The following is a 15,833-nucleotide window of genomic DNA, read 5'->3' as shown; positions in this document are numbered from 1 at the left end:
GATTGAGAAAGCAAACTCCGGAAAGCCCGCTTGTTACAGGGCGCACTTTTGTTTCTGTCACCACTTTTTATTTGCGCTTTTACACAACTTTATAAAAAATGGACGGCTACGCCGCGCAGCTTCAGGCCGAAGCCGCCGAATCGGAAGGAATTCTTCCACAATGCTCTGAGCCCAGCAGTCCTCAGACCGGGCCAGAAACAAACACCAGCGACCTGGTTCCCTCATTCAGCTCAATGTTTGGGTTTGCCGCCAGCTGGGGAAAAGGCTCCAAACAGAATTACAATTAGACCACTTTGTCGACCAAGTGAAGAAGCAATCCGAGGAAGTGACCAAGGCATACACACAGGACATTGCCGAATTTGCACAGGCAGTCAAAGTGGGCGCCACACGCGGCATGGACGAGCTCTCCACGCGCTTCACACAGCTTAAAACCGACCTCGAAGCGGAACTACAGCCGGAACAAAAAAGCAGGGCAGTTGATGGAACCGAAACTGAAGCTCAGGACCAAAAAGTACACAGTCAAAATATGTTTGGCGGTATTGGCAGACACTTCCAAGTGGACGCGCTGATGCAGCAACAGGAGAAGGCTAAGCGGCTGATGAGTAAGCTGGGAAGTGATCTGGAGGACCTCCTGCGCGATGCCATTGTTATTGAGGCGCCGGGGAGCGGCAGCACGGAGGAGCAGAAGAGCGCTGCGCGCAAAATCATTTACGACCGACGCATGGCACAGCTGGCCGCCATCAGGGAATCTGAGGATACGTATTTGGTAGATCCTCGCGAGATGTCCGAGTTCAAGACCTTTGAGGAAGCGTTTGTTATGGACCAGGGCATGTTGCAAGTTGCGCAGCTGCTGGCAGAGAACCCCGCAATGGCAGGTATCCATGCGAAGCTTGTCGGCGAAAAGGTTGAAGAGAATGAGTTTTGGACGAGGTACTTTTTCCGCGCGTGGATGGTCGAACAGGAGGAGGTGCGTCGCAAGAAACTCGTTGAAGCGGCGGTCGCTGCGACTGCAGAGGACGAGTTCAGCTGGGACGCCGAAGAGGAGGATGAGGATGAGGAGGATAGCAAGAGCAAGGGGAAGACGGCAGAGACAGGAGCGGCAAAGAATGGGTCTGCTGAAGTTTCCAAGACTATGGAGCCCAAGACCGTCGATTCCACCGATGCTGCTGGTGACGTTGCAGCTCCGCAGCCGGCAGCCATATCAGAAGAGTCCAAGGCTGACAACAGCAATGCCAGTGCCAGTGTGGACAAGGCTGACAAAACGGCCGGCAAGCCTGCTGCCGCCGCTGCTGCCCAGGCGGACAAGGCAGATGGTGCAAAGCCAGACAGCAACGACGATGCGTGGGATGAGTGGGAGTAAAATGTTGATGCATTTAAAGAAATCGATTAATAAAAGATAAAGGAAAAAACTCAGTAAGACTTGTACTTGCAGTATTTGTTCTGGTCGAGCACAGCCAGGGACGCGCCGAGGCACCATCCGGTCTCAGCGTCCTTGATCTTGCGCGTGCTGCGAACGGTACGGTTTTCGGGCATGCCGACTCCGTCTCTGAGCAGGGAGTACTGGAAGGCCAGGTCCATGCAGTAGTGGTTCTCAGCGCCGACCTCCTCCTGCTGCTCCTTGGCGGCAAACAGCGATACGTCATGCTTGCACACCTTCTCGGTGAGCGCCTTAACATCGGCAAGCTTGAATTCGTCGCGCACGCCGAGCGGGAAAGTGCGGTCGTAAAAGTACGAGAAGATATAGAAGGGGTTGTTGATAAAGGTCTTGTCGAGCTCGGGCTGGTAGACGCCTTCAAATGAGCAGGGCTTCTCGGCGCATGGCACGTCCTTGTTGAGGATACGGCGCACCTGCTGGTAGCAAGTGTCGGAGGACTTTTGGCTGGCCAACGCATCCTTGGACATGCCCTTGATTGTCACCTGGCTCTTGCCGTCACCGGTCGTCACCTCCTCGCGGAACCCGGCAGGGAAGCACGGGTGCTCGACCGAGAACTTCCCGCTGGCCGACGCCTCCTGCGCAATCAGCGCCTTGATCTTCTTGCGCGCCTCCATCAGCCCGTAGCCGAGGTACGAGTGTTGGTAGAGCGTATACTCCTGCCCGCCGTACGTCATCTCGTACCGGTGCTCGCCTTCCGCCAACTGCGGACCGCCCTGGCCATTCCACTTCTCGAATCGTGGCTCAAACACGATCTGCGTCGAGCCGCCACCCAGGTCAAACGTGGCTGCCGTGTTGTGCTCCGCATTTCCCAGCGTGCCAAGCAAGAAGTTGACGGTTATCCACGCGTAGATGCCCTCGTCCTTGCCGTCCATGATCTCCACGGGGTTGTTTGGGATCAGCTTGAACGGGTAGTCGGTCTCCAGATGGTCGTGGATGGCCTGCAGAATGCGGTCGCCCTTGTCGCCCCCGAGCATGCGCAAACCAGCGGTGGCCTTGACAGCAATTGGCGTGCAGCCATGCAGCTGCTCCGGAACGCCCTTCATAGCCACCTCCATCAGCACGTCCAGGCTTTCCGCCGCGCCCTTGGCGTTGTCACCAAAGGACGAAAGTCCAGGCTTGATCTGCTCAAAAATCTCGTCTTCCAGCTCCGGGTGATCCTTGCAGTAGTTAAACTTGTACACGTGAATACGCGACCCAGTCGACCCCGCGTCCACCATCAGAACGTACTGCACCAGGGGCCTCCCCTGATGGGGCACGTCGCAGTGAACGGACTGCAGCCGCATGTCAATGGCCTCTGCCCTCGAGGAGCTGCTGAGCCCCGAAAAAGATGATGTGTTGAGCATGGAGACGCCCAAGTATACTAAACCGAGAATTGTCATGGCTATGACTCCCATGCGGATCCATGGCCTTGCCGCAAAACTCCGGTACTTGCCCGGGTACTGTCCAAGCCCCGAATAGGTTTCACCACTTATCATTTCTTGCTGAACCTCAATGGTATCGCTTTGCTTGTTTGCCTCTGTCTTATAGGCTGCTGCCCGGTTGCTAGCGACTTCTGAATTGGGCGTTGCCTGTCGAGATGACGAGGTTGAGGAACCAATTAGAGTCGGTGATGCCGAATTGCTTTCCTGAAGTTGAGGTGTTGTGCCTTGGGTGTTACGGCGTTGGACAGACTGCGTTCGTGTCGTGCGCTGCAAAGTGGTGATGGTATGATTTTGTTTCAGGAGAAAAGATGTCGTTGCCGAGATTGGGAAGCGTAAAAAAGGAAAGGTGGGTGGCGCGAAGAGTTCGTATTTATATGAGAGGTGGTGGAAAGTAGAAAAATAGCAAGACCCCCATGCCTGAGAATGATGTGTTCCGCAAACTTTGCAAGAATTCTGATTGGCCTTGCTCGTCCCCCCAAAAAAGCGGCGTGTATTTTTCCAGTGAGTGATATCCTCGCATCACACACTGAAAATCAAGGGGAGAAATGTACAAAGGTTGATTCCAGCCAATCCGATTACAGCAGACCGAATATTCTATTTTGAAGTGCGAAGCAGATGATTACTGCGCGTTGGATAAACATAACACGCAACCCGCGCCCACGTTTACACTCGGAACTGCTTTTTTATTTACAGTGTGATAAGGGGATAAACGCCTTATAATGGACTAGTGATACGATTTTTAAACGGAACACTCAAGCAAGTTTTTTGTGGCTGGGCTGCCGTCAGCTTTATGTCTAGTTTATTTCTAACTACAATAAGACGGTGTGCAAGGATGCACAAAGTCTCTTGAAGCTCACAGGAGACAGAAGAAAGATGGAGTGTGTTATGATACGAAATACCAGATAAATTTATTAAAAGTTAAAAGTATCTACATTATTTACTGCTGTTATATCTCACTATCAATCTATGAATCTAATTCCAGGTTACATTCCGCAAAATAAGATTGAGATGAGTCTTCGGACTTGGTATTACTACTTGGCGTACGTATTAGAAACTTCAAAGTTAATGTTGTATTGGTTTCGGATAAAGCGGGCAACTATTCAAATGTTTGATTAGAGTTTTTTCAAAAGTGCATATATTACCTGTATGAAAATAAAAAACAATCAGTACATAATTAATCTAAATCATAACCAAGTGATTTTTAAAAAGACCATATCGTCAATACTACTACTGCCGTACGATTTGATATACGTTCTATTATCAGTTGTGTTGTCTTTTACTGGCCCTATTAGCCAGATTATAACAAGGTGGGCAGCTACTGGTAAAAGCTGCAAATTATAAGATAAAATTAAGGTGTTCTCGTTCTCATGGCGGGAACACCTTGGTATACAACGAAAACAAACTATAATAAGTGCGCGGCATCCCCTGTGCTACACATGTACACAAATATCAAAACAAACGACAATAACAAAACAAATGCTATTTTGATGCACCTCGGAATTGCACCAATTTCTACTGTCATCAGGATCTGGCAAAAACAGGTTCAATCAAGAACACCACATGGCTTCGCAAACGATGTGATTGGATCAGGGCGTCGGATGACGTCCCGCATCTATCTGATCAATCTGTGCGCGCCTGGGGGTTTCAGCCTGGGTTGCTGACCCAGGTCGCGGCCCCCCATAGGGTTCTCAACAATGTGATACCCAAAACCAGATAACTCAACACACCCTTGCGTACCCTTCTTAGTGCCCTTCTTAGTGACCCTACTGCGCAATTCGTTTATACAGCCTGTAAATGGTGTAGGCAGCTTTCCTCGCGTTTTTGCAGATACTATTGTTTTGGAAACAGGTTGCCGTTTATGATATTTTCCTATTCACATCAAGTACGACAATTATAAACAAGCTGGTTTCTAATTTATTTACTACAAATTTACAACGCAAGGACAATGTCAAACAACCTCATAACCATATTATATGATCCAGGCGAGGACACCAACTTTTGTTTTCTCTGATAAACTCTGCATAGTCAAAGCTTTCTACAGGCATCCTAACTTGTTCCAAAGACGGCAAAGCAAACACCAAAAAACCGATACAATAATCTTCCATTTCTTTATTATCTGCAATAACCTTCTTTCTCAGTTGCAGTTTGGTGATACACTTAGAAATGGGCAGCACTTGTTTGAGGTTTGATTTATAATTGCCGTCGTATACAATATTTTCCAATGATATTTTGGTCAAACTCGGTGCATTTGAAATCAAATCTACAAGGATGCTAAATTTTACCGATCGACAAAAATTGAGCTTTTGTAGACTGCCCCATTGAACATGCCGCAAATCACACTTTGACAAGTCCATATCTAATAAAAGCTCTGTATAATTTACCTTAGTTGGCACATTGTTAATCAGCATGTCGATAGTTCTGTTGAAATTATTTGTATCCTCAACAGAGATGACTTTTATGCTCGCATTAAGCAAGTCTATTTTCCCAGAGCTTACATTGCCAATTAATTTTAGACCTCTGTACGACCCATCTATATTTGCTTTGTGCAAATGATTAAAGTTAATTGAGCCATTCCATAGCTTGCTCTTGTCTTGGATATTGTAAATTTCAATATTTCTCAATGCCGGGGTATCCAAAGTAAACAAATTGTTTTCTTTAGCCATACTTGCATCAATCTGACTAGTCACATTGTTCCCAAAGTCCCCACCTGTGTGCTTAACCGTAAATCTTTTCAAATTGCCAAACACAATTGTGCTCAAATCATCTTTTCTTGCAAAGCTGTTCCAAGAAAATTTCTCTAGATTCGCTTCAAATATAAAGGTCTCAATATTTGCTGCGTTTATTTTGGGCAGCGAAAAGCATGCATTGTTATCGCCTTTAAGTTGTAGATTCCTGAGCTCGGCTGAAAACATATCAGCTGTCAAAATAACTGGGATATTGCAAATGTAGGACTTTAGCTGATGAGCATGGCTATTAGCTATAATAGTACACAGCTGCTTCACGTATTCATTGTCGGCGTTGGGCGAATACATGTTAATATCACTGATATTGGGCATTTCTTCAGCCAGATATTTGGCAAACATTAAAGTTGCTTGCATGTAATCAGCGCCATTAATGTTGTTTCTCTTTTCGATAATGTCAGTTCCTCTGAATCTAAAGTGTATGCTGCTCACGCTGGGCCATTGGCTTGAGCCGTAACAAAATATCCTTTGGAGTCTGTTGATTGTGGTATTTTCGATGTATATCGTGTTGAGATTTGGGCATGCAATCGACAATCTGCCACTTTCTTTTCTCTTGTTGTTTGTAAACCTCTCGTAGTCCAAATTGTTGTCCTCGTTGTCCCAATTGTACTTTATAACAATTTTATTTAGCTGACTAAAGTTTATTGCTTGAGAACCAGCCTTATCTTGGAATATACTCCAATCAAAGCTGGAATCCGCATTAGAGAGATGCAAATATTGTAATGCCTCAGTAGTCACTTTGGGCAGCCTTTGCAAAGAATTGCAGCCGGCGTTGAGTATTAGGTGCGTTAGTTTGCTCGAAAATTGATATGCAGTGAATGATGTAGGGTGGGCGAAATCGATATGGGTCAGCTGGTCAGCATACAGGTTGGCCAATACAGAGTAAAAATAAATATCCTCATTGTTTGTACCAAAGATACCGAGCCTTATTTGAGTTACTTTGGGCATAAAGTATCTAATACAAGATGCCAGGATATCGCTACGCCGAATTGAAGCAGCAGAACCCCTGGTCGAGTCCTCTTTAGAAAACTTGATCACATGCACGTACATTTTTGTGACGCTTGGCCATTGGTAGTGCTCAAAATTCAACACATGCTCCAACACATTAAATGTTGGGGTTGTAATATCCAAATGTTTGAGAGACGGGAAATATAACTTTGTAGGGTTTACAACACAACTATGCATATTAGATTCGGAGGCGAATACGAGTTTCAAACTATGTAAGCATGAAAATTTAATATTTTTAATTTGCTCAACATTTGCCAATTCTCTCCATGAAAATGATTGCGTAATATTTCTGAGGGTCAAGCTGCGTAGCTTCTCACAGCAAATGTGCAAAATAAATTCCATGGCATTAATGTTAGCATTTACATTAAGTGTGGTCAGCTGGGAATAGTCGACCGTGCGCGTAAGCACTAGTGGTTGAAGGCTGAAAAGGCTCTTTAAATTATGTGAGTATACCTTAGAAAGATGATTGACGACGGCGGATCCAAGGCCGACTCGATCGTATATTGGAAAGTATAGCTTGCTGACGTTTGGCATATTTTTTGCAACTTTCTTGGCAAAACACATTGAATCCTTCGAAAACTTGGTTCTATACATGTGCTCATTTGTTTCGCCGCTTGTAACCCAGCCGCTAATTGTAATTTTGCTGACATTCCCCCAGTCACAGTCATCAAACGAGAAGACTTCGTCTGCTTCATTGACCAGTAAGCGGCAGTATTTGGAGTGGTTTATTTTAATAAACAAATTCTTAACCAGGGAGGTGTTTCCCAAGGCTTTATCAGTCCAATGTTTGTATTGATAAGCTTGTTTTCAGTGGGGTCTTCTAGGTTTTCGACAAATCCGTCACTGTATTCATTAAGCCCTTCCAATATAGCGTTGCGATAGACCAAGCAAAGTCCTAGTTCTCTCCACTTGCGGCACACACCCAGTAGTGACAGGCTTTTCTTCCAGTCGTCGAGGTTAAGTTCGCTGAAGCCAATAGTTCTGTGCAGGATTTCGTTGAGAACAAGAGATGGAAGTTGGTTGAAACAAGCCATGTCTATTAAAAAATTAAAATTTGCTGGCTTAGTTGTTAAAAATAGTCGTGCTGAGAACAGAAGAGTTTATACAGGAAAAGCAAAAAAATGCAGAGAACAATTGAAGGATAACGACAATCTGCCCTACATATTTATGTTTCTGGTAATGTTGGCTCTGAAACCCCCCCCCCCCCCAATAAACATTTTTCTTTGTTCTTTTTAAATCATGTGTGTTTAAGGAGAAATAAAGCAGGTATTGGGGCTTTAAGCGGCCAAAGCGGCCAAAGCGGCCAAAGCGGCCAAAGCGCCAGCGGCCAAGCGGCCAAAGCGGCCGAAGCGGCCAAAGCGGCCAAAGCGGCCAAAGCGGCCAAGCGCCGAAGCGGCCAAGCGGCCAAAGCGGCCAAAGCGGCCAAAGCGGCCAAAGAATAAAACAAATTCATTCTGATCACACTTTGCATCCCCCAAGTCTTCACCCGCCCATTGCTGGTGCCAGCAGACCTACCCCCGCTCCTCAAAGCGCGGGCATTTGATCCGCACAACAAATAGCGTATACGCTTTTTAAAATATTCGTCTTTTCATATTTTTAATATTCACCAATGGAAGACCAAAAGCGCGGTATCGAGGCATTCGAGCGACTGGTCAAAGGCAACGACGTAGCATCCGCACGAGGCGCTTGCAAGAAGTGTGGTGGCATGGGTCACCTCACTTACGAGTGTAAAAACAACTTGAAAATCGAGTCCAAGCCAAACGCATTGACCAAGAGGGACCCGTTTGCCGACGAAAAGGCCAAGTTGCGGGCAGAGATTGAAATGCTCAAACGAGAGAAGGACAAAAACCAAAACAGACGCGAGCCAGATAAGAAGCACAGGAAGCGCAAAAGTAGGAGGCGCTCGCCGTCGCCGTCTTCCAGTGACTCAAGAAGCTCCGGTTATGAAAGTAGCTCGAGTAGCAGCAGCAGTGAGCCACGTTCGAGAAAACGCCGCGGACACGCGAGCAAATCCAAGGATAGTCGTCGCCATTGTGACCGTCGGCGTCGCCGGTCGCGCTCGCCAAGCGATTCTAGCAGCAGCAGCACCTCTTCGAGCGAGTCCGACTCCGACTCTGAGCCCGAGGTCAAGGCAAAGCGCTCAAGCACCAGTAAGCGAGAGAAGAAGGGCTCAAAGACTAGAACCGCAGTGGCCGAAAAATAGCTCCTAATTCTGCAATGTAGACTGTAATATAATATGCGATATACTCAAGTATTTAGATTAGTTAAGACAAGAGAACTAGCTGCTGCTATAAATGGGCAAAGGTGCTGCATTGTCGGGAGCGACGCGTTCATGCCAAGTGTGTAGCGTTTTGCGCCAAACATTGGCATTGTTCCATGCAACGGCAAAGCGCATGCCCATGCCACGGACCACTGCCTGCTGACCCGCAGTCATGCGCAGTGAGTTGAGCGCATTTTTAACCAGCTGGGCTTCCGACCACCGGTCTGCAATCTCCGCCAGCCGCACTTCTCTCTGGCTACCGGCTCTCTGCGCCACCCTGGCCATGATCCGCAGGTCGCTCGACTCCTGCATCCATGTCAACAGCGACCTGCGCGCCTGCTTCTCCCACCGGAAAGCAATGGCCTTCATGTACAGCTTGCGGCGATATTTGTGAGCACGCTTGGCCTTGACCATGTCGATCCACTTCAGGAGACAGCCGCGGACCAGCGCGGCATCGGTCTGATATGCAGCATCGCGCGCAAGCTTGGCCAATTCGTTGCGCTCAATAATGATTGCCATCACCTCGCCGATCCTGCGCCCTACAAGTTCATCGGCAAACAGCTTGCCCCTGTTAAGCACCAGCCAGCGATGCAGCGCAGTGCGCTGCACTCTCCTGGCAGCGCTGGCGGCCACACCCTCCTCAATAGAGCGCAGCTCCTCGCCACGCGGCCCGTCGTCCTCCGAGTCTTCGTCACTGGCATCAATGATAGTTGGCATACGGTTGACATAGTCTCTGACATGCGCGGGCATTGCGCTGATGGCCAGCTGCTGCGGCCACTGTTGCTGCTGCTGCTGGACTTCCCTCCCAGCATACCCTCTTTGTCGCCAGTGGTTGAAGCACTGGCCCAACAGCTGCGCCGAATGAACGAGTTCCCACTCAAAGTCGCTGGTGGCGGACCCCCTGGCAATAGCCTTGTGCCGGAGAGATACGGGGAGGCTCTGGATAACAGTGTCCCGAACGCCGTGCATACTGGCGGCCACTTGCCGCCAGGCATCAAAGCAACACAACAGCTCCTGGTCGCTCCTGTCGTCATCAACTGACTCTTCATCGGAAATATCTTTCGCGACGAGACGGATAGTACCGTCGTTGTCTATCGCGTATTCGTCATCGCCGTCCTGAGAGTAGCTACCGTCGACTTCATGAGAAAGATCACTACCAAACTCCTGGGCGTAAATGTCGTCAAGGTTTTGGTTATGCTCTTCGTGCTCATCATCATCATCGACAACCAGCTTCACGGGCTCCTGTTCGCCAGGTAAGGAATCGCCGGTCGAGCTAATCATAATGATTTCAAAGTAGGCATTCATAAGGTCTGTAAGTGTGTCCGTCATCAGATGCCTCTGGTAAAAATCGTCCGCCTGTTCGATCAAAAGCACCCGCTCGCAGCGTTCGTTGTGCATCTTGAACACGCACTCGCGCAAAAGCCGTGATTCATACTTGGCATCCGCCACATGGTTCAGTTGCCGCCACTCCTTCAGCTGCTGGCGCCACCAGCAAAAAGCACGGCGTCTTGTGTCATTCTGGATTTTGACAAGTGCCTCTTCGCACGCCCGCTTCTGCATCTCCCTCGCCCGATTGGAAACTATGCTGCTAGCTGTGGCCTTGCGCCAAGTACAGAATACGTCAAGCAAAAGGTGTCTGCGCTCAAACACAACGGCCTCGATATCCAGGGCAGTGCAGTCCATGTCCAGGGGCCCGTTCTCCCTCGCTTCTCGCGTGTGCCGTCCCCGCCATCCCAGGCCCGAATCACGGGAGACCGCGTCGGCTGAAGGCCTGTTGGCGTCGACCCAGCGCCGCTTGTACAGCTCAGCCTTAGTCTCAGCATCCCTGACCCGGCGCAGCAACTCCTGCGTCTCCACGGACCTCGCTTGAGTAGACGACCCAATACTCCCGCCCTGGACGCTGATCGATCGGTCGCACGTGCTGCTGGCTCTCGGTCGCACGATCAGAGACATGTTCTGCGTATTTGCACGGTTGGCTGCCGCCGACCTGGCGAATACCGACTGTGCGTTGGTGGCGCGCTGCTGAGCAAACCCAAAAGCATAAACCTGGCTCAACCATGCCCGCAGCATACAGATTAGCATTAGCCGCTGGTGAGCGGCAATGAATGCGTCAGCGCGCTCCTCGTCCCGATGCGCCTTCTCTGCAGACCTGCGCCATGCCTGTATTAGCACGCGGCGGCGCCTGTGATCGTGCTGGCGGACAACATCTTGAGCTGCACGTGTTTGGAGCAAATGCTCCCTGCGGTCCCTGATAACGCGACGCCAGCTTGTGAAGCACTGAAGCAAGCGACGGAAACTGTAGAAAGCATCCGCCATTTCGTCCAGCTGCAAAATACCCTGCTGCTGCTGCTGTGACATGTCCCTCAGTGCATGCCCTCTCAGCGTGCGCGCGTGGAAATCGGCAGCCTGCTGCTTGGCCTTGGCGGCATCCATGGTAACGGCATGCCACCCGGCAAACAAGCGGTACAGCTTCTCGCGATTGATATTGCTGTCGATATCAGCGGTCTGCTGGTGGCTCTGTGAGTCCGCCGCATCCTTCCGCCGCACCAATAGCTCCCTGGCTGGGTTGGACTTTTCAACCCGCCGCTGCTCCCGCGCAAACTCACTCACAGCACGCTGCGCAGCCCATATGTGCAGACACTCTTTGAGTAACCGAGTCTCTTGCTTCGCCTGGACATGGGAAAACGAAACCTTGATCTGCAGGCCTGTGCGCCAGCGATCCATGGCCCTTCTGAGAGCGCTCCTCCTGAGATCTATCTCAACCTGCTTGGCCGCCAGTCCAAGCGCCTCCCGGCGCCTGAGCATCCAATGCCGGTACCACCTGCCCATGCTGTGAACGACGAGCCGATAATTTCTCTCGCCCTCCCACTCCTCGAACCTTTGTTGGACATCCTGAATATGGTAAAGCTGGTCGACTACGCGACCCAGAAGCTGCTTTCGGTAGTGCATGCTGGCCAGTTTCATCTGCACCCGCTCATAGTCGCTGCCCGTCGGCATCAGCGCCGCATTCGCAGCCTCGCGCCAATGGCCAATAGCGCGCTTGACGAGGCTTCTCCGGTAAAATACAAGCCCAGCAGCCCACATCCGGCTGAGCTCTTCGCGTTTCCTACGCGAATCCTGGGCCATCGCATGCCACGCCCGCAGCATCGCCGTCAGTGCAATATCGGTTGTGCCCGCGCGCTTGCTGTTAGTGAATTCGCGGAATGCAATAATGCTTGTGTTTGGTTCATCTTCGCGCCTGTGTGCGCGTCCTCTGCGAGGTCCTGAAGAACGGGGTGCATTTATCTGTATTGGCGCGGCCGCGCCGTATCTGTGGTTTGAAAACTCGTATTCCTGCTCGTCGTGCTCGCTGACAACTTCGTGATCGGTATCAGTATCGGTATCGCTTCCAGTACTGGGCAGTGCAACAACCATTCGCTGAGTGTTAGCGTAGCGGTCGAGTATGCGGGGCGTCGGTATGTGGCTGGTCTGGGTGGCGCGCTGATCGTAGTAGTATCTGGGATCAGAAGTGGTGATCCTAGTCGTGTATCCTCCAGCCATGGCACGAGTGTGTTGATTACAGGGAATTGAAAAGGTTAGGCAACAATATTAGGAAAGTGTGCAAAATTGAGCGAGGCAAATTAAAAGTAAAATAGAGGTAAAATAAAAGCAAAAATAAAAATAGAACAAAACTAAAAAAAGGGACCACAAAACGCGTGGGGGAGCGAGCGCGAATGTCTGCAGAAAATTACACGTCAAAAATCAAAAAGGGCCGAGTCGCAACACGAGTCGCGTGCGCGAGCCATCAGCCACCTTGGTCTGCATTTTTGCATCACCAGCATACGCGCATGACGGAGCGCTTTTCCAAAATATTATTTGGAATTTACAATCCTTTTTTATTCTCCAAAAAAAAGCTCAATTCGTTTAACCTCTCATCGCCACCACTTATCTCTTAAATATATACTCTTATGGCGTCGGCTGTGTTTCTGCTTGACCTGAAGGGAAAGCCGCTGATTGCGCGGGATTACCGCGGCGACATCCCATTGACAGCCATTGACCGGTTCATGCCACTGCTACAGGAGCGCGAAGATGAGGACGGCACGGGCTTGCCGGTAATGACAGAGAACGGAGTAACCTACCTGCACCTTCGGGAAAAGGATGTTTACAGTAAGTACAACACGCACACAGACACATGGAATGCCTTTGAGGGCATTCTTGTCGAAAGAATTACGCGAAACACAACTTGAACAAATGCAGCTCACTTTACACTTTACACTTTATTATCGCTCACCCGTCATAGTGGTTGCCCTGACGCGCAAGAACACAAACGCCATGACACTCTTACAGTTCCTGCACCACCTGTCCAAGGTGTTCACAGAGTACTTCAAGACCCTGGAGGAGGAGTCTATCAGGGACAACTTTGTCATTATCTATGAGCTTCTGGACGAAATGATGGACTACGGGATACCACAGATAACAGAACCAAAGATTCTGCAGGAGTACATTACCCAGGAGAGCCACATGCTGGAGATAACACCGCGGCCGCCTATGGCGGTGACCAACGCAGTGTCGTGGCGATCGGAGGGCATAACATACCGCAAGAATGAGGTGTTCCTGGATGTTGTCGAGTCGATAAACATGCTGGTTAACCCGACTGGAAACGTGCTCAGCAGCGAGATCCAGGGCGCGATCAAAATGAAAATTTATCTCAGCGGCATGCCCGAGCTACGCCTCGGCTTGAACGACAAGGTGATGTTTGAGAGCACCGGCCGCAGCGCCAAGGGCAAAGCAGTTGAAATGGAGGACATTCGCTTCCACCAGTGCGTCAAGCTGAGCAAGTTTGAGAGCGACCGGACCATCTCGTTTATCCCGCCCGACGGCGAGTTCGAGCTAATGACTTATAGACTGAACACACAGCTCAAGCCGCTCATCTGGTGCGAGTCAGTTGTGGAGAGTCACCGCGGGAGAATCGAGTTTATGGTTAAGGCCAAGGCGCAGTTTAAGCACAGATCGACGGCGAACAACGTGGAGATTATTGTCCCTGTCCCGAGCGACGCTGACTCGCCCAAGTTTAAGACTACCATGGGCTCGGTCAAATATTCGCCTGAGAAGTCTGCGTTTGTGTGGAAGATGAAGCAGTTCCAGGGCGGCAAGGAGGCCCTGCTCAGGGCGCATTTTGGCCTGCCCAGCATTCGCGACGAGGATCCCGAGAGGCGCCCGCCGATCTCTGTCAAGTTTGACATTCCGTATTTTACTACCTCGGGCATCCAGGTTCGCTACCTCAAGATTGTCGACAAATCCGGCTACCAGGCGCTACCGTGGGTTCGGTACATCACGAAGAACGGCGATTACCAGATCAGAATGCCCGAACCGATGACTGGCGGGTCGCGTCTGCCGCCCATCTAAACAAGCTGTTCTTTTTTACTTAATGCTTACAACAGTGCACTATTTTAATTATATTATTACATTCGTCCATTCAACTATGACACGACACAACACAAGACAAATGTAACAAAAGTGACTATTGAAAAATTTAAATGACAATAAGACAGCAGAAAAAGATAAAAGAGCACGGCATTGTTCACGCGCGTTTCAGAATCCACTGCGTGTAGAGATCAAAGAGATCGAAATCGAGGTTCTCTTCAAAGTGCAGCTCGTGGTACGCGACATCTTTGACCTCGCGGAACTCTTTATCCAGCGCATCTGGCAGCGCCTTGTAGAACTTACGCGTTCCCTCAATGTCAGTAGCCTTGTCTCCATCGGCATGCACCAACAGCACAGGTGTATTGAACCGTCCAGCATTATCCATAACGTACAGGCCCTTCTTGATAATACACGACAATGTTCCCAAAGTACAATGACCGATATTCTCAACAGAAGAATTGAATATCTCGATTTCAGCCTGGTTGCTAGTGAGCATATCGGCAGTGATTCCCGTGCTCTTCTGAATGCTAGGGACAATCTTGGCAACCTGATGCAAAAGCGAAACAACAAAGCCTGGAGGCAACAGCGGCTTGCCAGCCATCAGTGCCGGTGCAGACGCCAAAACGCCTCGGATATTGCCGTCAGAGTTATGCTCCAGGGAATAGTTCAAGACGTTCAGTCCACCCATGGAGTGGCCAAAAAGGAAGTGAGGCACACCCGGTATCATTACCCTTGAATTCATGAAGGTTATGTCTGCGGCCACTACGTCGATTCCCTCACTGTCGCCGAGGCGGCCGCAGCGACGGCCGGTTTTGCCGAATCCGCGCTGATCGAATCCCAAAACGTGAATCCCAGCAAGAGCAAAGTGTTTGGCCAAAAAAGAGTATCGGTCAATGTGTTCACCAAGACCATGGATTATCGTTAGCGTGGCCACGGGGGGCTGCTTGCACGACTTGAACATGTGTGTGTAGAAGCTGTGGTTGTCAGAGTCTACCCACTCGATAACTTCTTCAATGCCATCTTTGGTAGGCACTTGGGTTTCGAATTCGGCGTTGTCTATCATTATAGAAAAATTACAAAAATAAAAATGGGTGATGTCGGTGTTGAGAAGAGAAAGGAGAGAAATCGAAAAAGAGAAATCTGGGGACATTTAAAATCAAATTTTTTGTTTATATTCGTTGTCCATCACATGCTCCTCTGCTTGAACGTCTGGCATGTGAATAGGAAAAGTGGGGAGCGCAGCATTCAAAATTGTTTTAATTATATAGCACAACCGCGTGCACGATTAGATTGAGTTCAAAGGCCAATTGTTGGTTTTAATTGTTTGCTTATTTAGAACAAATCAAAGGAGGGCAAATCAAACAAACTATATTCACCTCGTCAAAAAAAGTGACATGTATAGTTGTCTAACAATTGTTTAGACACAATTTTAGACATTTAGTTTTATAAAAATAGTCAATTTAATTGAGGATGTGAAGTGGTGAATTGGTGAATTGGTTTTTTCATTATCGCACATTGCTTTTAAATTACATTATTTTCTTTATATTATTCGTATTTATTTTATT

General features: G+C 49.2%; 6 protein-coding genes across 6 annotated transcripts; 3 read left to right on the top strand and 3 right to left on the bottom strand.

The window, feature by feature from the left end:
• Positions 1-42: 42 nt before the first annotated feature.
• BX661DRAFT_181726 (uncharacterized protein) lies at positions 43-1,368 on the top strand. Its single transcript, XM_051535786.1, has one exon. It carries the CDS (start codon positions 527-529, stop codon positions 1,358-1,360), a length of 834 nt encoding a protein of 277 aa, XP_051392305.1. The 5' UTR covers positions 43-526; the 3' UTR covers positions 1,361-1,368.
• A 42-nt stretch (positions 1,369-1,410) lies between these two features.
• On the bottom strand, positions 1,411-2,652 carry BX661DRAFT_142660 (nucleoside phosphatase GDA1/CD39; the record flags this gene model as incomplete). Its single annotated transcript, XM_051532958.1, has 1 exon — positions 1,411-2,652. The coding sequence occupies one exon, from the start codon at positions 2,650-2,652 to the stop codon at positions 1,411-1,413; it is 1,242 nt and encodes a 413-aa protein (XP_051392304.1).
• A 5,367-nt stretch (positions 2,653-8,019) lies between these two features.
• Positions 8,020-8,858, top strand: BX661DRAFT_181723 (uncharacterized protein). Its single transcript, XM_051535785.1, has one exon. The coding sequence runs from the start codon at positions 8,215-8,217 to the stop codon at positions 8,806-8,808; it is 594 nt and encodes a 197-aa protein (XP_051392303.1). The 5' UTR covers positions 8,020-8,214; the 3' UTR covers positions 8,809-8,858.
• BX661DRAFT_181722 (uncharacterized protein) lies at positions 8,851-12,537 on the bottom strand. The gene has a single exon (XM_051535784.1). The coding sequence runs from the start codon at positions 12,403-12,405 to the stop codon at positions 8,884-8,886; it is 3,522 nt and encodes a 1,173-aa protein (XP_051392302.1). The 5' UTR covers positions 12,406-12,537; the 3' UTR covers positions 8,851-8,883.
• A 212-nt stretch (positions 12,538-12,749) lies between these two features.
• On the top strand, positions 12,750-14,312 carry BX661DRAFT_153320 (clathrin assembly protein AP47). Its single transcript, XM_051533251.1, has 2 exons — positions 12,750-13,011; positions 13,145-14,312. Exons 1-2 carry the CDS (start codon positions 12,813-12,815, stop codon positions 14,248-14,250), a joined length of 1,305 nt encoding a protein of 434 aa, XP_051392301.1. The 5' UTR covers positions 12,750-12,812; the 3' UTR covers positions 14,251-14,312.
• BX661DRAFT_181720 (Alpha/Beta hydrolase protein) lies at positions 14,313-15,370 on the bottom strand. The gene has a single exon (XM_051535783.1). It carries the CDS (start codon positions 15,329-15,331, stop codon positions 14,426-14,428), a length of 906 nt encoding a protein of 301 aa, XP_051392300.1. The 5' UTR covers positions 15,332-15,370; the 3' UTR covers positions 14,313-14,425.
• Positions 15,371-15,833: the final 463 nt, after the last annotated feature.

The sequence above is a fragment of the Kickxella alabastrina genome (assembly GCF_025024165.1).
Source record: "Kickxella alabastrina strain RSA 675 chromosome Unknown BX661scaffold_9, whole genome shotgun sequence".
NCBI lineage: Eukaryota > Fungi > Kickxellomycota > Kickxellomycetes > Kickxellales > Kickxellaceae > Kickxella > Kickxella alabastrina.
This window is presented reverse-complemented; position numbering and strand designations above follow the sequence as displayed.

Coding starts and splice junctions, on each gene's coding strand:
- BX661DRAFT_181726 (XM_051535786.1), top strand. CDS start 527: ATGTTTGGCGGTATTGGCAGACACTTCCAAGTGGACGCGCTGATGCAG.
- BX661DRAFT_181723 (XM_051535785.1), top strand. CDS start 8,215: ATGGAAGACCAAAAGCGCGGTATCGAGGCATTCGAGCGACTGGTCAAA.
- BX661DRAFT_181722 (XM_051535784.1), bottom strand. CDS start 12,405: ATGGCTGGAGGATACACGACTAGGATCACCACTTCTGATCCCAGATAC.
- BX661DRAFT_153320 (XM_051533251.1), top strand. CDS start 12,813: ATGGCGTCGGCTGTGTTTCTGCTTGACCTGAAGGGAAAGCCGCTGATT. Junction 13,012..13,144: donor TCGGGAAAAGGATGTTTACA/GTAAGTACAACA, acceptor CACCCGTCATAG/TGGTTGCCCTGACGCGCAAG.
- BX661DRAFT_181720 (XM_051535783.1), bottom strand. CDS start 15,331: ATGATAGACAACGCCGAATTCGAAACCCAAGTGCCTACCAAAGATGGC.